The following is a 27,142-nucleotide window of genomic DNA, read 5'->3' on the forward strand; positions in this document are numbered from 1 at the left end:
TTTAGTGTGCTGCAGCTGTTGGGGCAGGCACCTCTATGTATGCACTTTCTGATAGCTGCTGGAAGGCCTAAACATGGGGCCTATAGCTATTCAAATCTAAACAGTAGAAAAATATCCCATTCTGGCATTTTTATACCTTACTACTTGTCATTAACACTGTACATCAACCTAGTACACCCATAATAAGGTGTAAATGCAATTGAAACACAGTTTGTTGCCCAAATACTTACATTTTTGTTTTTTTCTCTACAGCTGAATAAAAGAGATGTTGCTCTTCATAATGAACACTACAAAAAGTAAAAGAAGATCAAGAACTCATCCCAGATTTAGCAAGGTAACAGAGAGCCTGTACCTTAGTAACAAAGAAGCCGCCTACAACAGGACTCTTTTACATGCACACCAGGTCACTTGTGTAATCAATGTGTCCTTAGAGGGTCCTGTTGGTGTTCCTCCTGTCCCAGAGTATTTACACTTTCCTTTAGAAGATGCGCCGGAGACCCCTTTACGTGATTACTTTGCAACTGTAGCAGATAAGATCCATGAAATAGAAGCAAATGGAGGGTGCACATTAGTACATTGCGTAGCTGGTATCAGCAGATCCGCTTCACTCTGCCTTGCTTATCTAATGAAGCATCGAGCAATGACCTTGCTGGAAGCACATACCCACCTAAAAAAATGTAGACCTTTCATTGAGCCCAATATTGGCTTCTGGGGACAGCTTATTGGCTATGAACAGGAATTATATGGGGGAAATACTGTCCATTTGATTACATCTCCAATAGGAATTATACCATCTGTTTCTAAGGAAAGGACAAAGAATATGATTCCACTATGAAAGGAAAATTATTGGATTGGAATGTAAAATATAAAAGAAATCTTGCCTCATACCAGCTGCTTTTTTATTGTAAGCCTCTTATATTAAACTATGGACCAAATAACATTTGTTTTTATCAATCTATTTTATGTAACTATATTGGATCTTCAGAGAAGTCGAATCAGTGTGTGTGTGCGCTCTAGCAGAAAGACCACCGTATTATACTCAAGTATAAGCTGAGTTTTTCAGCACATTTTTTTGTGCTGAAAATGCCCCCCTCGGCTTATATCTCCACCTTTGTGCACCTGATCCCAGCCAGCCGTAGGTCCCCTGGACTCCAAACTTGGCACACAAGTAGCCCCACTCGGGCACCCCTTCCATAGACTCCCATGTTAAACGGTAATTTCTCCAGTGATTTTGGGGACCCGGTACTGGCCAGCCCTAGCCCCACTCTTCCTCTAGAAGTGTGCAAAGTTTGTTGTCCGGAAGACCTACGACCGGGGAGCATCGAATTTTCAAAGCCGGGCACCCCTTCCATAGACTCCCATGTTAAACGTCAGTCTAGCCACACAGTGCCGGAGATCAGGTCGGGAGATTGGGCACAGTGAGGCATGGACACAGTGAGGCACAATGAGACATGCACATGGACACAGTGAGGCAAACTAAGGCACAGTGAGGCAAACTAAGGCACAATGAGGCATGCAGATGGACACTCTAGGCTTATACTTGAGTCAATACTATAGTAAATATAGGACTAATATAAACACAAGTATAACTTGTTATACAGTCCAGTCTGTTTAGGTTGGATTCTATGACTGACCATGGGGGTTATTTACAAAAGACAAATCCACTTTGCGCTACAAGTACAAAGTGCACTTGAAATTGCGCTGAAAGTGCAGTCACTGTAAATCTGAGGAGTAGATCTGACATGAGGGGAAGCTCTGCTGATTTTATCATCCAATCATGTGCAAGCTAAAATGCTGTTTTTTTACTTTCCTTGCATGTCCCCCTCAGATCTACAGTGACTGCACTTCCAAGTGCACTTTCAGCATAAGTCTAGCTGAATGTGATTACAAACCCTTACAAATATGGGGGGGGGGGTGTTGTTTACTAAAGGGTTTATAATTACATTCAGCTAGACTTATTTTATAATGTTGAAGACTTTAGTAATTTTCACAGCTTATCCAGGTTGCTTTTTCAGTTCTTATGAATGTTGGAAACATACTCCAGTACTTGACAGATCCTACGCTCGCTTCATGATAGACCATGTATGGACAAAATACAATCACAGTAGACAAGGTACAATAGCATGTGTGGGTGGAAAGTAGTTGAACAATTTTATCTTTGTTAAATAGTTTTTCTGAACTAGCCAGTGCAGTAAGGCCTTCACATGGGTGATTATGTGGATACAGCTGATTCCAGTGGTGAGAATCAGTGATTTCATTCAACTAGTATCACAGGTGTATGCAAACAACTGCGGGCATTAGGCCTGTAACAAATGGTGGTCACCTTTGTTTGGGGGCAGATGAGTAACACTGATGATTCCGGCTTCAGCTGTAAGGTGCTAAGAACGGATGTCATGTTAGAGTTTTATACCCTTGTTTGTGAGCTTGTTGACTTATTTGCTCTGTTGCTCACTCTTTTTTTTTTTTATTATTTCTTTTGGACATCCTAGTCATCTTAGAATATGACTGTGTCCTGTACTGTATGATCAAGAACAAAAAAAGGATTTTCGACTACTAAAATCTGTTTTGAGTACAATGCAGGACATAGGACCCTCCCCTCTGTCTCTGTTTATCCTTACTGCTTGCTAATTAAAACATTACAACTTCCCTCTCCATCCTAAAACAGGGGAAGTTACTTGGAGGTCTGCCGGTGCCGGATTTTAAAAGCTATTATAAGGCAGCTGTTCTCGCTCGGGCGGTGGAGTGGGCCAGGGACAGAAAAGACAAGAGATGGGTACAAATTGAAAAGGCACAAGCTAATACACAATTGAGTAACACTTTATGGATTCCTGCACAACACAGAGCACTGGATCACCAAACATACGATATGACACGGGATACTTTAAGGATGTGGGATAGGACTCAGACACTACTTGACAGGAAATTTAATTCACCACTTATGAACTTAAAAGAAAATGCTTTTTTTGCACCTGGGGAAAAAAAAACTGGTGGGAACTGGATCAGGAATGACATGGTTCACCTGGGTGATATTATAAAAGAGGGTGAGATAATGACCTATGAAGAACTGAAAACCAGAACGGACTATTGGAATCTTGATAGGTGGCATTACTCCCAGTTGCATCACTTCGTGCGGCACCTCCCCCGCCCTTTACGAACGGGGGCGGAGCTGACACCATTAGAGAAGATATGTAAATCCGAAAATTCTAAGGGCAAGATCACAAAACTTTATGGGATACTTATTAAATTGGGAGCACGGGGGGAAGCACCCTTTGTAGAGAAATGGGAAAGGGAGCTGGGAATCCCTAGAGGGGTAAACACTTTTCAGAGAATTATGCAATTGACTCACTCTTCAGCTATCGATATACGAACAGCCGAGACAAACTATAAATGCATATCGGGTTGGTATATTACCCCTGATAAATCCTATAACTTTAAAGCAGGTCAGACCGCCGAGTGTTGGCGGGGGTGCCCTGACAAGGGAACGATGGCACATCTATGGTGGACATGCCCAAAAATTCAAAACTATTGGGATACAATATTAATCCAAATAAAAGAGATAATGGATATGGAGATAAAGAAAGATCTCTGGGTTGTCCTTTTCCACGGTACTCAAGAGGGCATTAAAAGTTATAAGAAGTCCCTCTTACCTCATTTGCTTAACGCAGCAAAGAGGCTTATTCCAAAAAAGTGGCAGGAAACTGAAAGTCCACAGATATGGAACTGGATAGATGCAGTAGAGGAAACTTACAGGTTGGAAGAGCTAAAGGAGAGTACCTCAGAAACAAACCGTGACTTTAAGGAAAAATGGAAGAAGTGGACCGACTATAAAAAAAAAATGGAGCTACGTAGAGAGACTGAGAGTTCCTTAGCCTTTGGTTATCCGGGGAATATAGTATCCCAGGGTATAGACGTACAAATGGACCGTCAATAAAGTTAGGTACCCTAGTCTTGTAGCAAATAGATAATTCTACACATTATTGGTTGATTTTAACACATCCTACATACGGAAAGGCAGTAGATTCCTGGGAGCCACGACGGGGTGGGGGGGTGAGGGGGGGTGGAAAACGTAATCTTATCTGAGCTTTGATTGGCCTTCTCAGTTAGGGGGCGGAAAAATTTAGGGGTACTGCTTAGAACCAATACCTTTGCGGGAAGGCGACATACATATTTAATTCAACAAGCTCCCAAAAAAAAAAAAGTTATTGTTTGCGCTTGTTATAAAAAAAAAAAGAAAACATTACAACTGCCATTGGGAGGTGTTACAGTTCAGTTTGCCAGTGTCCAAACACCCGAAAATAGCAGCATATAACCCAGTTTCTAAGAATCTGCTTGTGTCCTGTACTGTACTCCTAAAAAAAAAATAATAAAAAAAAGGTTTCACAAGTAAGTTTATTTTCACTATGAGCAGGAAGTGAACAGCTACCATTATAAGTGAAGCAGCTAGATGACAAAAATCTGCTGGAAGGAAAAAAAATACTAACCAGTTTCCAAAATATCCATACTTAAATGTATTTGCAATCTGTACATGTTTTTTGTTTATTATTGTAAATTTTTGTTTGAGTACAGCACAGCCTCATAAGCGTAATTCCTTGCCACAGACACAAGAAATCAACAGTTTATTATTTTGGTTGTTTTTGAAGATCTGATGACAGCAAATATGAACAGAAAAGTAAATTTTAATAATAAATTAAACAATGAAATGGCAATATTGTGCAACGGCTATATACGTTTAGCATTTTTGACAGAAGTGGCCTTCTTTATAAAGAGAACCAATGATGACTGGGCATATGCAAGAATATAAATATGGAGTCTTAATTTAATATAACTGTCCACACTTTATGAAAGAATTAATTTTGTATCCACTTTCTTTAGCTTTGCCTGGTCCTAACACGTCAGCTTCAGTATTAGAAGTCTGCCATTTGCCCTAAAGTCAGCTACTTGACTTTACCTTATACACGCTAAATTCATGAGCGATATAACAAAATTATTAGGAAACGCCCACAGGACTCTGTCTGACTTTATTAGGTACACTCAGGAGTTGGTGTTAATGACTTTAAACAGGGCAATGAGATCCAACAGTTAAGAGAGAAGAGACATACTAGAAATGGCAGCATCATTCTCTGATTAGATGAGGTGGAGAGGTGGGGCGGTGACATCACGCTTTCTACCTCGTCCAGTTGTCAAAAAATATTTCTCTTGTCATCCATGGACGGACACAGCCTCTTAATTCTTGACAAGTGGGTTATGTTCCCTGTTTACAGGAGAGGACTAGGCAATAACATGTTAGATATTCATATACATGTCATTTTAAACAGAGCTGAACAGCCCCGCCCAGGGGGCGGTCCCTCCAGACATGACCCTCCTCCCTGCAGCATGCAGCCTCAGTTTCGTTCTGCCTAGCAAATGAGAAGGACATTTGTCTCCCTTTGGGCCCAGCGCCCTGAGGAAAAGATTTTATTTTTATTTTGTCCTTTTGAGACCTTCCTTTTGAGGAAGACCCTTTAACTGGGTCGGGGCATGATAAGGCACTTGTCAGGGAACTTATCAATGCTGTAAGGGACTCCCTTAAGCTGGATAGTGCAGCCGAGGTATCCGCTGAGGGCTCGGTCTCCTCAGACCGCTCTATTAAGGTTTTTCCTTATGTGTCTTTCTTTGATAAATTCATTGATGCGGAATGGGAAAAACCGCAGAAGGCTTTTGTAGTCCCTCACCGCCTGGAGGTTCGGTACCCTTTTGAGGAGAACCTTTTAAAAAAGTGGACTTCTCCTCCAGTGGTGGACCCTCCGGTTGCCCGGTTAAACAAGGTGACCACTCTACCTATAGAGGGAACCCCTGCTTTTAAGGATCAGACTGATAGAAGATCAGAAGCACTGACCCGTTCCATGTTTACCATGCTGGGGTCTGCCTTGCGGCCTATTGTGGCCACTACCCTGGTGTCTCAGACACTGAGTGGGCAAAGGTTTTGCGCCAGACCGTGGAGGAGCACCAACTCCCATCCGAAGTTATTAGACTGGCTGACCAGCTGGTCCAGGGCCTTGTCTGTTTGTGATGCTTCACTAGATGCAGCACCCTTGATATCCAGCGCTTCTGTTTCAGCGGTGGTTTTACGCCTCCTGCTTTGGCTGAAAGAAAGCCCTGGCGGATTTACCCTTCAAGGGTGGGAGGCTTTTTGGGTCTTCACTGGATGACATTATCAAGGATGTCACGGGAGGGAAGAGCACTCTTCTCCCTCAGTCCTCCAAGGGGAAGGGACCCCTCCGTAAGCCGGGTCCTTCCTTTCCCACACAGAAGCGGTATTTTCGTCAGTCAGGGCCCGCGGGTAAACCCTCCCAGACCGACAAGGCCTCAACTGGGGGACAGAAACGTCCCTGGGTGCGGAAGCCGAACAAGCCGGCACCCAAGCCCGCAACTGCATGAAGGCCTGCCCCCGCCCGACTCATGGGTGGGGGAACGACTTCGCAGGTTCACGACTCGGTGGACCTCTCTGCTCTCCGACCAATGGGTCTGCGAGGTGGTCTCTTCGGGGTACAAGGTAGTTTCTTTCCTATCCCCCGAACAGATTCTTTCCCTCAAGTCTCCCTCTCCTACCGGCTCGTCGGGCTGCCCTGTAGGGGGCAGTAAGGGACTTGCTAGGTTGCGGGGTAATTTAACCCGTTCCGCAGGACGAGAGGTTTCAGGGTTTTTATTCAAATCTGTCTGTGGTCCCGAAGAAGGACGGGGTCCGCCTGATCCTGGACCTCAAAGCTCTAAATGTCTTTGTGAAAGTAAGGAAGTTCCGCATGGAATCGATTCGCTCGGTGGTGGCTGCGCTCCATCCGGGGGACTTTCTGGCGTCCTTGGACATCAAGGATGCGTACTTGCATGTCCCAATCTGCGCAAGTCACCAGAGGTTTATGCGTTTTGCGATCAGTGAGGATCACTATCAGTTTGTGGCCCTCCCTTTTGGCCTGGCGTCAGCACCAAGAGTTTTCACCAAGGTGCTCGCGCCGATCCTAGCTTTGCTGAGACAGCGAGGCATTGCCATTGTGGGCTACTTAGACGATCTTCTTCTGAGAGCAGCTTCTGGCTCAGAATTAAGGGAGGACGTGTCTATAACCAGCCAGACCCTCCAAGAATTCGGGTGGGTCTTAAACATTCAGAAGTCGGTCCTGGTTCCGACTCAGCGTTTGGAATATCTGGGGTTGATTCTGGACTCCTCGGAAGCGAGGGTCTTTCTACCCCTGGAAAAATTGCAGACGCTCCAGTCTGCTGTGAGAGTTTTGACGTCCCAGCAAATGATCGTCTCTCCGATTTTGTATGCAAGTTCTGGGCCTCATGGTGGCCTCGTTCGAGGCTATACCGTACGCCCAGTTCCACACTCGAGTACTACAGAGGGAGATCCTGTCCAAGTGGAACAGATCCCCATCGTCGCTGGATCATCAGATTCAGGTCAGCCATCTGGTCAGGGCTTCTCTGAATTGGTGGCTGAGATCTCCGGCTCTCCGGGCAGGGAAGTTCTTTCTCCCCTTTCAGTGAACAGTGGGAGGACCTTCTATTCCAGGGTCCTATACTCCATCCTGCTTTTACAGTCGCTGGCTTTAACGACATGGCTATTGAAAGCCAGGTTCTAAGGGACCGAGGTCTTTCCGACTCTGTCATTCCAACTATGCTGCAGGCTCAGAAGTCTTCTTCGCGGAAGATTTACCATCGCACTTGGAAGGCCTACATCTCTATGTGCGAAGAGATGGGTTGGCGTCCACGGACGTATTTGGTATCCAGAATCCTGCTGTTTTTACAGCGTGGCGTGGATCAGAAGCTTGCCCTAAGCACCATTAAGGGCCAGATTTCAGCCTTGGCTGTGTTCTTTCAGCGGCCTTTGGCGGCCCATTCTCTGGTGGGTACCTTTGTGCAGGGGGTTCGTCATATACTTTCTCCTCTTAGACCCGCGACCTTCCTTTCTTCCGAAGGTGGTTTCATCTTTTCACCTTAACGAGGACATTGTGCTTCCGTTCTTGTGTCCTCGGCCAGTGCATGCTAGGGAGGTCGCTCTTCATTCCTTAGACGCGGTACGTGCTCTGCAGGTGTACCTGTCAGCTACGGCTCTGTTTCGGAGGTCTGACTCACTTTTTGTGTCGGTATCTGGTCCACAAAAGGGGACTGGCAGTCTCATCAGCCACCATTTCTCGGTGGATCAGACAGACTGTCATACAGGCTTATGTTCTTAGGGGGCGGGCGCCCCCCCCTTCCGGTCACGGCACATTCGACCAGGGCAATTTGGTCGTCCGTTCACACTTTCTCAAAATTTTACAAGGTTGATGTGAGTGCATCTTCAGATGCTTCCTTCGGCCGCAAGGTTTTGTAGGCGGCTGTCTAAAGTTGCATCTCCTCCGTTGAGGAGCTCTGCCTGTTTGGGGTGAACTTGTGTGTTTTTTTTGACTGATACTGTTCCCACCCCTCATTTTTTTTTTACACTGCTTGGGGACGTCCCACTTGTCAAGAATTAAGAGGCTGTGTCCGTCCATGGACGACAAGAGAAAATAGGATTTTTTTAACTCACCGTAAAATCCTTTTCTTTGTCGTCCATGGACGGATACAGGACCCACCCCTCCTTTTTAGGTTTGTACTGCTTTTTACGAACTGTGGCTGCATGCTGCAGGGAGGAGGGTTATGTCCAGAGGGACCTCCCCCTGGGCGGGGCTGTTCAGCTCTGTTTAAAATGACATGTATATGAATATCTAACATGTTTCTGCCTAGTCCTCTCCTGTAAACAGGGAACATAACCCACTTGTCAAGAATTAAGAGGCTGTGTCCGTCCATGGACGACAAAGCAAAGGATTTTATGGTGAGTACAAAAATCCTATTTTTGCATTCATTTAGAATGCAATGCATAGGACCTGGAAGCAAGTAGAGATCACTTCAGTGAATTCCAGTTTCCAAGGGCATCAGCCAGGTACAGCATATACATAGTTACACCGGTCCAGCTTGGACCATTTTAACTATGTATAACTTACTGATGCCTAGAATTATTCTTTAATAGTTATTATTTTTAGTTAGGTACTTATATAGCGCCATCAATTTATGCAGCGCTTTAGCCTTCTCAATATATGGGATGACGCCCTCGAAGCAGCAGATGACGTAGAAGCAGGTCTCCTGGTGCTGCGGATCTCAGTGCAGCGTTCGACACGGTAGACCACAAAACTCTACTCATTCGCCTTAAAGAAGTAGCGGGAGTCACAGACTCTGACCTACCCTGGTTCGTATCTTTCCTAGAAAATCATTCCCAGACAGTGAAACTAGGAGCCTTCACAATTTCTTGCGGAGTCCCTCAAGGATCTCCCCTGTCACCCATGCTCTTTAACATCTACCTCTGCCCACTCCTCAAAATCATCAGCAAACAGGACCTGTGCTACCACTCATACGCTGACGACACACAACTCTACTTTCGCATCGCCGGAAAAAAAGACCCAGATCACAGATTGGAAAATTGCCTCACATTGATTGATGATTGGATGATTGAGAGCTCCCTTAAACTCAATGGATTCAAAACAGAACTTCTCCTCCGCGCAAACTGAAAGATAAAAGCTAAGACTTCATGGACACCACCCACCATCCTTGGACAGACCATTACCCTGAGCACCAAAGTCAAAAGTCTCGGAGTCATCTTTGACTCCGAGATGTCGATAGATGCACAAATAGGATCAGTAGTCAGTGGATCGCACCATCTACTCCGCCTGCTGCATAGACTCATCCCCTTCATCCCAGAAGAGGAAATAGCGGTAGTAGTTGGAACAATCATCAATTCCCGACTCGACTACGCAAACTCCCTCTACATAGGACTACCTAAATACCAGATTTCGCACCTACAAGTCGTCCAGAACACGGCAGCAAGACTGGTAACGGAAAAAAACCTTGGGAATCCATCACCCCTTCATTGAGGACCCTTCATAGGCTAACCGTAAAGGATCGGATCACATTCAAGACCCTCTGTCTCACCCATAAGTGTACACCAGGAAACGCTCCTCAATACTTATGCGAGAAAATAAAACACTACACCCCCAATCGCATTCTCCGATCAACCAAAACCTCCTCCACATCCCCAAGTCCCACTACAAATCGAAGGGAGAACGTAGATTTGCATTTCAAGGACCACGGCTATGGAACGCTCTATCCACAGACATCCACATGGAAGAAAACCATTGGGCCTTCAGAAAAAAACGTAAGACTCACTTCTTCTGAAGGATTAGGACGTCACTGGATGCAAGCGCCTTGAGGCGATTTAGTTCGCATTTGTAGCGCTATACAAGTTATTTACTCACTCTTACATATACATTGTACATTCACATCGGTCCCTACCCTCAAGGAGCTTACAATCTAAGGTCCCTAACTCACATTCATATACTAGGGCCAATTTAGACAGAAGCCAATTAACCTACCAGCATGTCTTTGGAGTGTGGGAGGAAACCGGAGTACCCAGAGGAACCCCACGCAGGCACAGGGAGAACATGCAAACTCCAGGCAGGTAGTGTCGTGGTTGGGATTCAATTCGAACCAGCGACCCTTTTAACTGCTAGGTGAGAGTGCTACCCACTACACCACTGTAATAGTTTCCATTTCATAATCTGGGTTAAAGGCATATTGTAGGGACAATTTTTTAATAATCGCTAGAACTGTACAACAGAAATTCAGAACAGAAATTTATGGAAAAGAGATATGTTTTTAAGAAGTGCTTAATGAGTCTTTTATTTTATTTACCTCCTGGGAGTAAATAGGGAGGAACTGTTAAGAAAGAAGAAGGAAAAGGTGATAAGGACTGTGAATAAATACTTATCCCTAGTAAGAAAGGACTCTTTCCTTAAAACTTTACTAGACCTTAAACACAACATTATGTATAGAAAGGCATCTACCGTTAGGGGCATTCCGGTTAGGAGTTTTCTAAAATTAAAGTAAACATCTCTTAAAATGCTCCCATCAGGCAAAATAGGATGTAGGAGATATGGGAGTTGATAAGCATGAGAATATGGGGACCTTTACATCTATACTAAGGATAGATGTGTACCCTACAATGAGATCAAGAAGATTAAATGAGATGCACGGATGTTATCCAGATCAGCCTTGGAAGGATTGTATTAAATACTGCTCGCCACAAGAGGGCTTAATCCATACTGTGATCCGAGCAGGATCTTGGATTGCAGCTAAGAGGATAGCTTTATGCCTAATTATAAAGAATACTTAGTGGCTGTGGAAACGTGTATGAGAGTGCAAAGAAAGGACTCCCCTCTATACTTTTGTGGCTCTGCCCCACACACTACTGGTGGGATTTTCCCCTTCTGGGTGACCCTGAGAGAGGAATAGGATTCTTTTTAATAAAAAGTTTTTCTTTGGAACATATGCTCCGATTATGCATTCATTTTGTGTAACTGCTGAAGAAGTGGGCACAGGTCTACGAAATGAAGTATGTAAAGACATGTAATTACTATAGATAGCCACAATAATTATGGCACATGAATATCTGGCATATGTTATATTTGTTAGCAATACTGTAATATAAGTTGTTGAGTTTAACTGGTGTGGTTGAAGTAGATTTGGGGAAGTTAATCCTTTTTGTTTTCCTCCCCATTTTGGCTGCGGGGGGGGGGGGTTAAATCACTGTAGCAAGATACAATGTTTTTAAGATTTATCAATTTGAATTCTATAAATATGATTTTGTAACAGTGAAAATAATTAGTGCTTTGATTGCACATATGGAATGTTGGTATCAGGAAAGCCCTGAGGGGTTTTCTTATAGGGGTTGTAAAGCATTTTTTTTTCCCTGAATAGCTTCCTTTACCTTAGTGCAGTCCTCCTTCACTTACCTCATCCTTCAATTTTGCTTTTAAATGTCCTTATTTCTTCTGAGAAATGCTCACTTCCTGTTCTTCTGTCTGTAACTCCACACAGTAATGCAAGGGTTTCTCCCTGGTGTGGAGAAAGCCTCTTGAGGGGGGAGGGGGCAAGTCAGGACACTCTCTACTTTGTAGATAGAGAAAGGAGCTGTGTGTTAGTGGGCGTCCTGACACTCCTGCTCGCCCCCTCAAGAGGCTTTCTCCACACCAGGAAGAAAGCCTCGCATTACGGTGTGTAGTTACAGACAGAAGAACAGGAAGTGAGCATTTCTCAGAAGAAATAAGGACATTTAAAAGCAAGGAGGACTGCACTAAGGTAAAGGAAGCTATTTAGGGAAACATTTTTTTCCTTTACAACCCCTTTAAGGTATTCCAGTGACTAAATTTACCACTAGGGTCAAAACCTTAAAGATGCAACAATTTCTGAAATTCAATACCCAAAATATGATATACCTGCTTTGATGTATATGTGGATTACAGTATGTAAGGCGTACAAAGCACACACTTGCAAAACAAGTTGAGGAACATGTATGTCACATCAAAAAGGAAAGGAGGACCACAGTGTATCTTCCCATTTAAAAAAAAAAATGTCATACGGGACACTAAATACTTTCTGAAGATACAGTAGGTACCGGCCATTTGGAAGGGTGGGCAATATTAACCTGTGGATCACAAAGAGGTAGAGTGGATGTTCAGGTTGAGGACATTACACCCAAATGATTTTAGTATGCTTACTTAATTCACCTGAATTTATTCTACTGAGTAAGTTTTTGTTTTAATGTTTGTCTCTGCCTTATCGATGCATTTCTATTTATAGCTGTTTTATAGGGTGAAATTTTAGTAATAGACCCCAGTAATTTTAAGCAGACAGACCAGCATGGTGTGTCTTATTGTTTTGATTTGGTTCTAACACGCCTATACTTATGGTGCACTTTAAGTGTATTAATTAGGTCATTATATACTTATACCTATTGTATATGCATGAAAGTACAGTGCCTTGAAAAAGTATTCATACTCCTTGAAATTTTCCAAATTTTGTCATGTCACAACCAAAAACGTAAATGTATTTTATGTGATAGACCAACACAGAGTGGCACATAATTGTGCTGTCCCCTCAAAACTACTCAACACACAGCCATTAATGTTTAACTGATGGTAACAAACGTGAAAATGTCCAAATTGGGCCCAAAGTGTCAATATTTTCTGTGGCCACCATTCTATTCCAGTACTGCCTTAACCCTCTTGGGCATGGGGTTCACCAGAGCTTGACAGGTTGTCTCTGGAGTCCTCTTTCACTCCTCTATGAATACATCACAGAACTGATGGATATTAGAGACCTTGCACTCCTCCACCTTCCGTTTGAGGATGCCCCACAGATGCTCCATAGGGTTTAGGTCAGGAGACATGCTTGGCCAGTCCATCACCTTTACCCTTTAGCTTCTTTAGCAAGGCAGTGGTATTTGTTCAGTGTTGTCACATGAAAAGTTCTAATAAAATATTTACAAAAGTGTGAGCGGTGTACTCAATTTTGTGAAATACTGTATATAACAGAAAGCTACTATTACGTATCTGATTAGCTGTGATTTACACTCTAATCCCAAGGAACTGACCCCTTTCTTGGTGTGTGTGCTATGAGCTTATGATGGTATGATTAGCCTCTTGGGTTTGGAATGAGGTAATTTAATTTAATTAATGTGGTGATCTAAGAGTTGATAAGAGATGGAAAGTCTGCTCAGAACAATGATTTGCTGATCTCTGGCCCCTGATAGTCAGCATGGATTCTCGGCTATTAGATTTGTAAAGAACATACAGTAGCTGTGTTTTAAAAGATGCAGTGCTTTTATTTTGGTTAAGTAGTGGTATGGCTGCATAGTGGACAGTAGCAGTTAAAGCAGAGCTCCACCCAAAAGGGGAAGCTCCGCTTGTCCGTTCCCCCCCCCCCACCCCGGCAAACTGAGACAGAAGTTTGCCACACAGCAGCTGGCCCATTCACTTCGCAGTGGAAGAGGTAGCTGGCAGTACTAGTAGCCCGGCATGGCCCAACAGATCCTGATATGCAGAGATCGTAAGGTTGGCAGTAGGGAAACCATGGACTCTTATGTTTCATCCAGACTTGCTTTTGCAAGGGCCGGTATTCCATCCTGCCTTGCAAATCGCTAAGTTTAACAGTTTGTTTAAAATGAGGGCTTCAACAGCCAATCAGGGGTTTTCAGGTTCATTGGTAACTACCCTGGTTAATGCAAGAAAGCTGGCCTCTAGGACCATTTTTATAGGGTCTGGAGGACCTACAGAGAGTGCAGAATTATTAGGCAAATTAGTATTTTGACCACATCATCCTCTTTATGCATGTTGTCTTACTCCAAGTTGTATAGGCTCGAAAGCCTACTACCAATTAAGCATATTAGGTGATGTGCATCTCTGTAATGAGAAGGTGTGTGGTCTAATGACATCAACACCCTATATCAGGTGTGCATAATTATTAGTCAACTTCCTTTCCTTTGGCAAAATGGGTCAAAAGAAGGACTTGACAGGCTCAGAAAAGTCAAAAATAGTGAGATATCTTGCAGAGGGATGCAGCACTCTTAAAATTGCAAAGCTTCTGAAGCGTGATCATCGAACAATCAAGCGTTTCATTCAAAATAGTCAACAGGGTCGCAAGAAGCGTGTGGAAAAACCAAGGCGCAAAATAACTGCCCATGAACTGAGAAAAGTCAAGCGTGCAGCTGCCAAGATGCCACTTGCCACCAGTTTGGCCATATTTCAGAGCTGCAACATCACTGGAGTGCCCAAAAGCACAAGGTGTGCAATACTCAGAGACATGGCCAAGGTAAGAAAGGCTGAAAGACGATCACCACTGAACAAGACACACAAGCTGAAACGTCAAGACTGGGCCAAGAAATATCTCAAGACTGATTTTTCTAAGGTTTTATGGACTTATGAAATGAGAGTGAGTCTTGATGGGCCAGATGGATGGGCCCGTGGCTGGATTGGTAAAGGGCAGAGAGCTCCAGTCCGACTCAGACGCCAGCAAGGTGGAGGTGGAGTACTGGTTTGGGCTGGTATTATCAAAGATGAGCTTGTGGGGCCTTTTCGGGTTGAAAAGTCCTACTGCCAGTTTCTGGAAGACACCTTCTTCAAGCAGTGGTACAGGAAGAAGTCTGCATCCTTCAAGAAAAACATGATTTTCATGCAGGACAATGTTCCATCACACGCGTCCAAGTACTCCACAGCGTGGCTGGCAAGAAAGGGTATAAAAGAAGAAAAACTAATGACATGGCCTCCTTGTTCACCTGATCTGAACCCCATTGAGAACCTGTGGTCCATCATCAAATGTGAGATTTACAAGGAGGGAAAACAGTACACCTCTCTGAACAGTGTCTGGGAGGCTGTGGTTGCTGCTGCACGCAATGTTGAGGGTGAACAGATCAAAACACTGACAGAATCCATGGATGGCAGGCTTTTGAGTGTCCTTGCAAAGAAAGGTGGCTATATTGGTCACTGATTTGTTTTTGTTTTGTTTTTGAATGTCAGAAATGTATATTTGTGAATGTTGAGATGTTATATTGGTTTCACTGGTAAAAATAAATAATTGAAATGGGTATATATTTTTTTTTTGTTAAGTTGCCTAATAATTATGCACAGTAATAGTCACCTGCACACACAGATATCCCCCTAAAATAGCTAAAACTAAAAACAAACTAAAAACTACTTCCAAAAATATTCAGCTTTGATATTAATGCGTTTTTTGGGTTCTTTGAGAACATGGTTGTTGTTCAATAATAAAATTAATCCTCAAAAATACAACTTGCCTAATAATTCTGCACTCCCTGTATGTTTCCTGGTATGAGACCAAAGGATGACATCCTCGGATGTGTGTCATAGGTAGAATTCTTGCCTTCCTACAAGTTGGAAGTAGAAATGAAGCTAGCCTTGAGTGCCATCAAGGGTCAGATCTCGGCCTTGTCAGCATTCTTTCCAAAGGCCACTTGCTTCCCATTCCTTTGATCCAGGCCTTTATACAAGGAGTAATCCATATAAATCCACCAGTTAGGTCGCCCTTGTGCCCATGGGATTGAGTCTAGTTTTGTCTGCTTACAGGAACAGCTCCTTGGGCCGATGTACCATATTCCTTGGTGTTCTTGGTTGCGGTAGCCTCCGCAAGAGAGTTTCGGCGTTGGCAGCTATCTTGTATATAGAGCCATACTTAATAATTTTTAGGGATAGGGTGATGTTAAATCCTCACCCAGCCCCCCCTTTTTTTCACTAAACATGATCTAGTTTTTATTTGAATCAAGGCGTTTCTTACCAGAACCTCGTTCTGCGTAAGGAAAAGTTATCTCTTTCTCTCAATATAGTGAGAGCAGTTAATGGTCTATCTGAAAGTTTTCAGATACAGGATACTAACGTTTTGTTGCGCTGCCAGAAGATCCTAGGAATAGGAAGGCAGCGTTCAAATCGGCTATTAAAATGGTTACATTCTCTTGTTAGAATGAGAGCAGTCAAGGCCTATCTGAAATGGCTGCTCAGATAAGAAAAACTAATGTTTGTTATGCTACCAGGAGTCCCCAGTATAGGGCAGGCAGTGTCTAACTCAACGGTTTCAATGTGGATTCATCAGGTTGTTATTCAGGCTTGTGGTTTAAAGAGAGGTTTTTCCCCTGTTCTTTTACAGTGCACTCTACCAGGACAGTAAGTGCTTCATGCGTGGTGCATTTCCAAGCCTTTATGACTCATTTACCAGACGGCAACTTGGTCATCGGTACATACATTCACTATTTTCTATCAGGTGAATGTAGAACGGCAAGAGGATGCCGCTTTTTGGCGCACTGTACTACAGGCAGCAGTATAGGTCCTCACGTCTGATGGCTGTCTGCATTATTTGTGTCTCCCTCCTCTCAGTAGGCATTGCTCTGGGACATACCATGTAGTAAAGAACAAAGCTCTGTGTCACGTGATGTACGAGAAAGAAAATAGGAGTTTTAAAACGGCTTACCTGTAAAATCCTTTTCTTGGAGTACATCAGGGGACACAGAGCTCCCGCCCCTCTTATTTTTGGTATGTGTATATATGTTCAAGTTTGTGTTACTTATTGCTTTGCTACAAAACTGAGGAGCTCCCGGTATGGGAGGGGTTATATAGGGAGGAAACCTCCTGTCTATTTGATTACAACCAGTGTCCAGCACCTGACGGTGAAATATAACCCATGCAGTAAAGAACAGAGCTCTGTGTCCCGTGATGTACTGCAAGAAAAGGATTTTACAGGTAAGCTGTTTTAAAAATCCTATTATTCATTTAGTCAACGAAATTAACACAGCAAACGGCGCTGTCATCCTGTTAAAAGAATCGAAAAAAATACCAGATCTACAAGCAGTATTAGGCCCATTTTTACTAGGTACATTGGATTGCGCTGGGCAGCCTTTGCCAGCGCAGTACCAAGGCATAGACAAGGCAAATTGGTTAGGTCAGTTCATACAATGGTGTGTGCTGGAAAAAAAAAAGCATGCAGTACTTTTTTTCACTGGTGTGCATTTTGATCCATTATATTGAATAGGTTACAGTGCAATGTGCTGTTTTCAGATCATTGGCACCCCGTTCCTGACAGTGCACACCAGCAGCTGCTTTCTAACATAGCTGTTGTGAATGAGGTCGTGCATGTAAGAAAACTTTAACACGCCGGAAGGCTAAGCGAATGATAGACTATCATATATATTTTGCCCATATTTCCACACTTTACACTTACTTTTAATGTGCCTGCAACTTCAGCTTGTGAGGTCCAAGAGGGTTATGTGAAGTCTGACAGTTAATGCTATGACCTGCTGCTGGCATTAGGTATTAACTGAAATTAAAGCACATTGGCTAGGTGGTTAGCACTTCTGTCTAACAGCACTGGGGACATCAGTTTGAATCCCAACCACATTTGTATGTTTTTGCTGTGCCTGCGTGGGCTTCCTCCCATACTCCAAAGACATGCTGGTAGGTTTATTAGCTGAGTGATGCTAATATGGCCACCCATGTCACTCGAATTTCAGCCGATTCTTGTTAAATTTGAGCCCTGCATAGCCTGCTTAATTGACAGTTTACCTTGGACAATGGAAAATAAGCAGATATTTGAGAGAAGGGGTAGGTGTGAAGCCCAATGATTATTAGATCGATTGATTTGTCCCTCAAAGCCTTTCAAATGCCTGGAAGTAACAGTTTGTAGATTGTAGCCCTTGCTATGAATTCTAACTTTGAGTTTTAGAATATATGGATTGCAGTCATTGTAGTATCTCTGATGGTACGGGGGTGCATTAGTGGTTATGGAATGGGCAGCTTGCACATCTGGAAAGGCACCATCATTGCTGAGGAATATATACAGGTTTTAGAGCAGTACAGGCAGTCCCCGGGTTACAAACAAGATAGGGACTGTAGGTTTGTTCTTAAGTTGAATCTGTTTGCAAGTCAGAACAAATTTTTTTTTAAATGTAGCTCCAGCCAAAAAAGCTTTTTGGATAGCATATGGAAGGGTTATCACCCCTGTAACATTTGTTTTGCTGTCTGTGCCCCTGTTCAGAAGATTTCACCTCACTTCCTGTCCCAATGACAATTGGATTTTGAAAATTTTGGATTGTTAGGGAAACATAGACTGGTGATAAAGCATCAGTGGAGACACTCTCCCCCCCCCCCCCATAATAACTCTTACAGAAGTTAATTTCCCTTCCTAGGGGTAGATTTAATCTCACTTCCTGTTGTCTCCCTCTGTTTGTAAGTAGGAGTCATTTGTAAGTAGGGGACCGCCTGTATATGCTCATGCAAGAATGGGATCGCATTTTTCTCCCAATACTCCACCAGCTGGTATTCTCAGTTCCCAGACTGTTGTTAATGAAGAAGGGAAGATACAATGTGGTAAACATGGTCCTGTCCCAACTTTTTGGGAATTGGGGTTGTGCCGAGGTCACCTGGACGGTATGCCTAAAAGGGGGCATACACAAGGATGAATGAAATGAAGTGAAATAAAAGAAAAAAAGGGGAACAGTTGGTGGGAGTTACACGAGACCCAGACGACAACGGAGGAGGTGGTGAATGGAGGGCAGGCTTTATACGGCCTGACTCCTCCTACAAACATAGGCTGACCTGCGGTCAGCATTTCACTTGTACTCGTAGTCAACCTGTGGATGGAACGGACAAAAGAACACAGAACCCGAGAACATTGACCTGAAGTGTGCCGAGGTCACCTGGATGGTATGCCTAAAAGGGGGCAAAAATAAAACACGGTAGGGTGAAGTTAATCAAAAATTTATTGTACGCAAAGGATGGACATTTAATTTGACAAATTAACAAACGCTTGAGGCATCTCGACCAGAGGCTCTGGGATATACCTTGTGTAACATGACGGCTTCCACCTACCCAATTTCTGGATAATATGGGTCGGAACCCCTGGCGTGATGCTGCGGATGCTGCACCTATCCTGAAGGAATGGCCAGAGTACGCCTTGGGGTCCAGGCCCAGACTAGCCAAAAGGATACGGCAGTGCAGAATGAACTGAGCCGCGGAGAGGGGAGCACAAGGGAAAGGCAAAAGAGGACCATCTCTGGGCTTGTCAGACAAAGCACTGGTGAGCTGGTCTAAAACCGACACCGGGTACCAAGCCTTGCCGGTCTCAAAAAACCTGATATCCGTGCCCACTCCTGTCTGCTGTGTCTTGCAAGCATGCAGATGTAAACAGAAGTGGCCGGGGTGTCTGACTAATTGGCTGACCAAGAGAACATGTGACCCTGGGCCAGAAACCGTGAACTCCCCTGGCCTCAAGAAACCATAAAATGCCAGGTATATTGCCGCCTTGAGCACTAGGCTAGGCAAGAACCCAAACGGAGACCTCGTGAGGATGTCAGACATACCCCGGAAAACCTGACCTGTGATAGGAAGCCTATTGACCATGGTTGGGGGGCTGCTCTTCTGGATGCCTCTGAGGATGGCTTTGATGGGATGTGCTGAAAAAAATGGAGGGTCTACTAGGGTCAACCAAAGACATAAAGTGCTGAATACCAGCGAGATATGTCCTAATGGTACCGTGGGCCAACTTAAGTTGAGAGTGGTAAACAGCCGTGAAAGCTAGCAGGTACTGGATATCAAAATGATCAGGACTTGGAAAACTCAACCGGAAAGCCTGAAAAGCATTCAAGGCAGTACGGTAAGCCTTGCTGGTGTTGACGGATAAGGATTTATCGATCAAGGCCGCTGCGTCCGCTTGATGAGAACTTAATCCAACACTAGTTGCTGGAATGGTGGTGAAGGTGTAGCGCAGGCGTCTGCGTCCGGGACCTGCTGAAAAATAGTGGGAAATTAAACCGGGATAAAGCATCAGCTGCCACGTTAAGAGTACCACTGACAAACCTACAATGTAAATGAAAATTAAACCGGAGAGACAACCAAACAAGCCTATGCACAAACCCCATAATCCGCAATGACTTGGACATGCCACTGTTGATGATTTCAGAGGTTGCTTGGTTGTCTGTGGAAAAAAACACCATCTGCCCTGCCTACTAATGCCCCCATACCTGAGCTGCTGCCACAATGGGGAAAATCTCAAACATAGCAGAGGTTTCCGCAAACCGAGGAATTGCCAAGACTTCCTCGGACCAAGACCCTGCCAGACAGTGCGAGCCAAAAATGGCCACATAACCTTTGGAGGCTGCTGCATCTGTGGACACCCGAGGGGAAAAACTGGACACTGTAGGGATGAACGTGGAAACCCCATTCCACCCTTGGAGGAACTCATCCCACATCAGGAGATCTGACAGAGCAGATGGATCCAGGATAACCCGAGACTCTGAACTAGAGGCAGAAGGTAACAATGACAGTAATCTGGCGATGAAAGTCCTACCCTGGGGAATGATTCTCATCGCGAAATTTACCATGCCCAGTAGCGACTGTAACTCCACCCTAGTGCACACTCGAGAGACCGAAAAAGCATGAATGCGATCCCTGATCCTAACCAGCTTGTCTGGAGGGAGACTGGCCTGCATGGATGGTGAGTCCAGCGTGATACCCAAAAACGTCAAACTGGTAACGGGACCTTCCACTTTCTTTACTGCCAGTGGGACATTCAGAGCTGAAAAGACGGCAGTGAGTTTCAGAAGGTCGGTTGGCCTCTGAACACCACTTTCAATGAGGAGAAAGTCATCAAGGTAATGACTTACCTCGTTACAATTTTCCCTGTGTGTCAGGATCCAGCTAAGGGCCTGGGCAAATGATTCAAACAACCAAGGGCTGCTTTTGGACCCAAAGGTGAGCTTGGTAGCAAAATGGTAGTTCCCCCTCCACCTGATCCCATGCCATTGCCAAAGTGATGGTAAAATTGGCAGCAGCTTGAAAGCGTCAGCAATGTCCGCTTTAGACAGCCAGGCACCAGAGCCTACCATGATGGTAGACTGAATGGCCTGATCAACTGAAGCGTATTGAAGGGAAAACTCTTCCGACGGTATCAATGAATTGAGGCTAGGTGTATGAAGAATGAGGGGCAGACAAGTCATAAATCAAACGTGGTTTATTGGAAAACTTCCCTCTCACCAACCCCAGTGGGTTAACCCCCCAAACTTGAAAAGGTGGTGTGGTGAATGGCCCGGTGATGAAACCCTTATCTAATTTGGTTTGCAAAAGTAGGTCCACCGCTTCGGAGTCTACTGCCGAAGACCTGAGGTTGGGCCATTCCACACTAACCGAGGGCAAGGACACTAAACCGGTGTGGAACCCTTCCGAAAACCCCTTAACCAAGAAACAGTTTAAGGAAGGTGACGAATGGGGCAGCTAAGCACTCTTGTAAAAAAGCCACATTGATGCGGCTTAGTCATAGGGCTTTGGGCTGCCTCAGTGAACAGGCCGACTTGGGGTGAGCCCTGAAGCACCCTGTACAAATATGCAACAGACGGCACTGGCTTAAATTACATGTACCATGGTTGTAGTTATTGCATAACTGGGACTTGCCAAGAAAATGAATGGGCCGGCCTAATTTGTCCACTGGAGCAGGAAGGCCTGCGGACGGGTGAGGTACACCCGACCCCCTGGATGTGCTGGGCAGGGCAGGAACCTCTGAATTAGGGCATTGGTATGCAGTATGAGAGGATGACTGACACGTGGCGCACACAGGGGATCTGAGCCCAGCTCAGTGTCGGCAAAATAATTCCGTGTCAATACTGCTCCAAAGTGTAGCTACCTGGAATTGGGCAAATCGAGCCGCGGCCTTGGCAGAAAAAGAGCGGTGATAATCATAAAAGTTGGACCCCCCATACTTGTGGCCTAACTCGACCACAGTAAAGAGATACAGGTCCAACTCCTCCCTCCTAAGTGGACTGGCAGAGCATATGATGTCTCTGTAGAGACTGAAGGCCAGGACAAACTCTGGGATGGATAATTTACAGTTAAGCCTGTGATCCCTGGTTTTGACCACCACTGAAACATCCCCGCAAGCGTAGGACTTGTTGTCATCTACGTCGCAATCAACAGGGACGCCAGATTGACATCCTTGCCCTCCAGGATGTCCTTTTTGATGTTAGCGGGGATGAAATGAGCAAGAGTAACCGTGGGAGCAGAATGATTACCTGGGCCTGCTGGAACTGGCATGGGAACGGGGGAATACCGGAAACTGCAACCGCCCCCTGGACCTGCAGCGACTGCTGGAGCTATGATAGGTGGATTCTCTAACACCTGCACTCTATCTCGAAGGTCCTGACATGATGTAGCCAGGGAACTGAGAGTAGTATGGATTTGAGCTAATGAAGCGACTACAGTCCGCAGAGTAACTTGCTCTGCACTAGCATCCGATGTGCTTGGGAAAAGCAACCTGAAGAGCTGGGCTTTCCGGGCGGTTGCCGGGAAAGGAATTCCCCTACTACGAAGTTCCGTCATGAGTCTTGGGATGGTCCAGGTCCTGAGAGAAGGTGAGCTGACGTGGTGCGACCCCCTAGCTGGAGAAGGTGGGTTAGAGGCGAATTCCTCAATGTCTGCGACATGACCTGTACAACCGAAAAAACATACCAGATATAACCAAATATAAAAATGACCGACCTCCACTAGCTAGTGACCAATGGCCACCCCACCTGAGACTATGGGAAAATGAACACACTGAAGCAACCAAAGTAATAAACAGGCCGAGTTACCTACGGCGTAACAGGTGAATTAAAAACGTAAACTCAGACCTGGAAACCTGAAGACGTGTCAGGCCATGTATGTGTGAGATAACATAAAATGAAACGAGATGTAACGTATGTGCCACGGATGAGGAGACTTGCCACCGAACAAGCCAATTAAAAACGAACAGCTCAATCCATGTGATCCTATAAACGTAATAGGAAACATGCAGTGGAGCCACCTGGACCTAAGGATAAATGACGATGAACAAGGAAAGCATTAAGCCTAGGTTCACACTGCTGCGAATTCAAAATCGCGGTAAAATGCGATTTTACCGCAATTTCGCGGCTGCGATTTTGCCGCGATTTCGGCCGCAATTTAATGTAAATCGTGGCCCGAAATCGCAAAAAGTAGTACAGGAACTACTTTTTGAAATCGCAGATGCGGCGTTGCACTGATTAGGACAGTGCCATTGCCGACAATTGCTGCTGATTTGAGATGCGATTTGACATGTTAAATCGCATCTCAAATCGTTCCAAATCGTACCCAGTGTGAACCAGGTCTAAAAAACGACAAGAACAACATAAATGACACAAGATTGAGCGAGAAACGTAAGTAGTCATGAGAACCGTGATAACGTACTGACACGAGCACGTGAGTAGTGATGAGAAAAGTGGCTGCGTGAGTATGAATGGAAAACATGGGTGTGCGAACCGAAAGCTGCGTGTGAAAAGAGCTGTGAGAAACCACTACAGATTGCCTACCCAGGAGTGGTGAGAGCAATGCAAAAAATGATAACAGCAAAAGCGCAAGTAAAAGAAAATGTGGGTCGCATGACCACCGAAAGTAAGTAAGGACACCAAAATGAATACCACGAAACCTGAAAAACTGCATGAGAAAATGTAAAATCGCATGAGAGAATGTAAATTATATGAGAACCGTAAAATTGCATGAGAAAGCCTAAAACCGCACGAGAAAACGTAACATCACATGAGAAACCGTAAAATAGCATGAGAAAATGTAAAACGCATGAGACAACGTAAAATCGCATGAAAAACAAAATCGAATGAAACGTAAACCCGCATGAGAAAACGTATACCCGCATGAGAAAACGTAAACCCGCATGAGAAACGTGAAATTACATAAGAAGTTGATAGCATGAGAAACGTAAATTGCATGAGAAACGTAAATTGCATGAGACAGAGACACTGAACGAAAAACGTGATACGTAAGCTGCGTGAGAAGCAGATGAGGAGACTTGCCACTGAACAAGCCAATTAAAAACGAAAACCTCAATCTGCTGAGCCCATAGACGTGATGGGTAACGTGCAGTGGAAACCTAGATAAACCGGCTGTGTGAAAGCGAGTCACATGGCAATACCTACCTGACCAGCTTGGAACACCACCACTGGGGAAAGAAACAATATATGCAACTATTAAGAAAACATGAGAACCTGAACCATCATCCCCATGAACCCTCTCTTATTTTTAAAAGAAGACGTCACTCCTGATCAGAAGTGAGGGAAGCCACCATACCTAACTGACCGGAACAAAACAAAGGAAAACCACCAAGGAATGCAACTCTGTGCTTCCGGAAGAATGAGCACCAACTAAAGGGAAAAGGAACATGAAGCCTAATAAACATCAATCCAGGAACAAGAACGTTAATGCGTACAGAACAACCGAGCCCCTGCCTTGAATGTCAGCGTAAGGTTAACGTGTGGGGTCTCTATAGCACCACCCCTGTAAAATCAGCATGACCTGAGCCACCCACAGCAGTCCCTTCGGATTCCCAGCTGACCGTCAAATTGTGAGGAATATGTATGACAACCATCCCACCGAGAAGACAAGCCCCCCCCCCCCAGGCCTTCCTCATGGCCCCTGTGGCCGTACTCAGCCGCCCTTGATCGAAATGGACCTGCAGAAAAAACCCCAACAGGCAAAACCCCCCCCCCCCGTCATATACCCCGAAAAGAGACGGATGGGAAGACAGCCTTCCCCCTACCTGCGCCCACGGAGCACGTGACCCTGCCGGGAAAAATCCTCCGGTGTCCGTATGATAGGCAGAGAGACACACTGCCGCCAAACGCCTCCTCGCGCAGTCCGAGACCGGAAGTGGCGTCGGAACGGGATTCACGTCAGTCGCCCGGAAATGACACGAGACCCAGACGACAACGGAGGAGGTGGTGAAAGGAGGGCAGGCTTTATACGGCCTGACTCCTCCTACAAACACAGGCTGACCTGCGGTCAGCCTTTCACTTGTTCTTTGCCAGCTTTTTGTTGCCCTGTCACAACTTTTTTGAGATACGTTGCTGCCCTCAAGTTCAAAATTACCTTATTTGTTTTTCTTAAAATGGTACATTTTCTCAGCTTAAACACCATTTTCTATTGTTTATAAAATATGGGGTTTTGAGATTTACAAATCATCGCATTCTGTTTATACGTAGATTTTACATCTTCCCCAACTTTTTTGGAATTGGGGTTATAATTTAGATAATATTTAGATTCTCGTATACTCCCAATCATCAAGTTTTCTTTAACCTTATCATATTCTTATCCATGTCTAAAAGACTATAGAATACCAACACATATTTCCTTTATATCAAAATTCTTCATTTGTTTTTCTTACTGTAAAGCGCTGGCCATACATCATAAGACCTCCAAAATGGTAACATCTAGTCATTTAGCACTGAAGTCAAATTTTAGAGCATGCTGGCAGTAATAGAAGGAATTGTATGATTGCTTGAACTAAAAGGGAGTGTTCATTGTAAATTTGAATTATAAATTCTGAATAATGTCCAAATAAAATATTCAAAAGTTCAAAGTTTGTATTAAAATGTAACATTGCACTGGATACTGTAAACAATGCTAAGTTTGGTGTATGTTCCCCGAGAGTTACATCCACATCTTCATATTTGTGTCTTCCATGGTGGTGTCTGACTCGACCTCCATTCTTTGTTTTAATGCATAACAGCACCACAGAATAAAATAAATAAGCTGGTCTTTGTCCAGTTCTAAAACTTTGTGAGGTCACTTTATCTCTTCTTTTAGTTTAACACAAGCTGAACAGTTACTTCGACAAGACAATACAGGGAGGCTGGAGTCCACGCAGTGCAGCCAAAAGTTGGCACAGCTTGGGTGATAGGAGCGTCCCCCAAACTGCAGCATGTTCCCTATGGGTTCAGGTGAGGCCTGAAAAAAGAAAACAATCACTGTATTATAGAAAAATAAACCTTAAGCCAAGATGACTGAAGCAGGAATAAAACAATGTCTGCTGTGTGACAAAAGATTGAGGGAGGAGAAATAAAGTTAACTTCTCAGTGACAAAAGTTTGGAGTAGGTAGGATTAGAATGCAGGATGAGTGACAACAAATTGGAGGAGGAATTGACAGACGTTTGGATGTGGAACCAGAATGTATGATTAGTGACAGAGATTTGCAGGAGGGAAAGGATGTGTGAGAGGTTTGGAAGAGAAAGGATGAAGGATGTCTTTTGAATGACAGTGGTCACAAAATGGAGGAGGTATTGGGAGGATATTTCACAGACGACAGAGGTTTGGAGTAGGTGATATATGGAATCCCAAAAGTCAACATATTTTTTATTATAAGTGAGCTGAATAAATTAAAGTTTGAGCTTGGTAGATACAGTATTTCTTGTTCTTCCCATTATGGTTAGAAATAATAAAAAAAAAAAAAAAAACAACTATATATATACATACATATATATACACACATATACATTATATATATATATATATATATATATATATATATATATATATATATATATATATATATATATATATATATATATATATATATATATATATACACACACACATACACACACACACACACACACAGCCATGGCCAAAAGTTTTGAGAATCACGCAAATACTAATTTTCATAGTCTGCTCCCTCAGTTTTTGAGATGGGAAATTGCATATACTCCAGAATGTTATGAAGAGTGATCAGACGAATTGCAATTAATTGCAAAGTTCCTCTTTGCCATGAAAATGAACTTAATCCCATAAAAAAAATTCCACTGCAGTTGTGAAGAAGGCTTCAGGGGGCCCAAGAAAGTCCAGCAAGCGCCAGGACCGTCTCCTAAAGAGGATTCAGCTGCTGGATCGGAGTGCCACCAGTGCAGAGCTTGCTCAGGAATGGCAGCAGGCA

General features: G+C 44.1%; 2 protein-coding genes across 11 annotated transcripts in view; one reads left to right on the forward strand and one right to left on the reverse strand.

Moving 5' to 3' along the window:
- The window catches only part of DUSP18 (dual specificity phosphatase 18), a 47,484-nt gene extending 46,546 nt beyond the window's left edge, over window positions 1–938 (forward strand). For all 6 annotated transcript variants that reach the window (XM_040345293.1, XM_040345283.1, XM_040345330.1 and 3 more), the window contains one exon: window positions 253–938. In XM_040345293.1, the coding sequence (XP_040201227.1) occupies window positions 266–835 (570 nt within the window). In that variant the 5' untranslated portion in view covers window positions 253–265 and the 3' untranslated portion in view covers window positions 836–938. The remainder of the gene's footprint in view (window positions 1–252) is intronic.
- Window positions 1–27,142, reverse strand: part of LOC120932682 (synergin gamma-like) — a 59,094-nt gene that overhangs the window by 7,135 nt on the left and 24,817 nt on the right. For 4 of the 5 annotated variants that reach the window (XM_040345268.1, XM_040345251.1, XM_040345233.1 and 1 more), the window contains one exon: window positions 25,559–26,159. The exons of the other annotated variant lie outside the window; for it this stretch is intronic. In XM_040345268.1, the coding sequence (XP_040201202.1) occupies window positions 25,998–26,159 (162 nt within the window). In that variant the 3' untranslated portion in view covers window positions 25,559–25,997. Of the gene's footprint in view, window positions 1–25,558; window positions 26,160–27,142 lie in introns of those variants that run through there. 5 annotated transcript variants of the gene reach the window in all.

The sequence above is a fragment of the Rana temporaria genome, chromosome 1 (assembly GCF_905171775.1).
Source record: "Rana temporaria chromosome 1, aRanTem1.1, whole genome shotgun sequence".
Taxonomy (NCBI): Eukaryota; Metazoa; Chordata; class Amphibia; order Anura; family Ranidae; genus Rana; species Rana temporaria.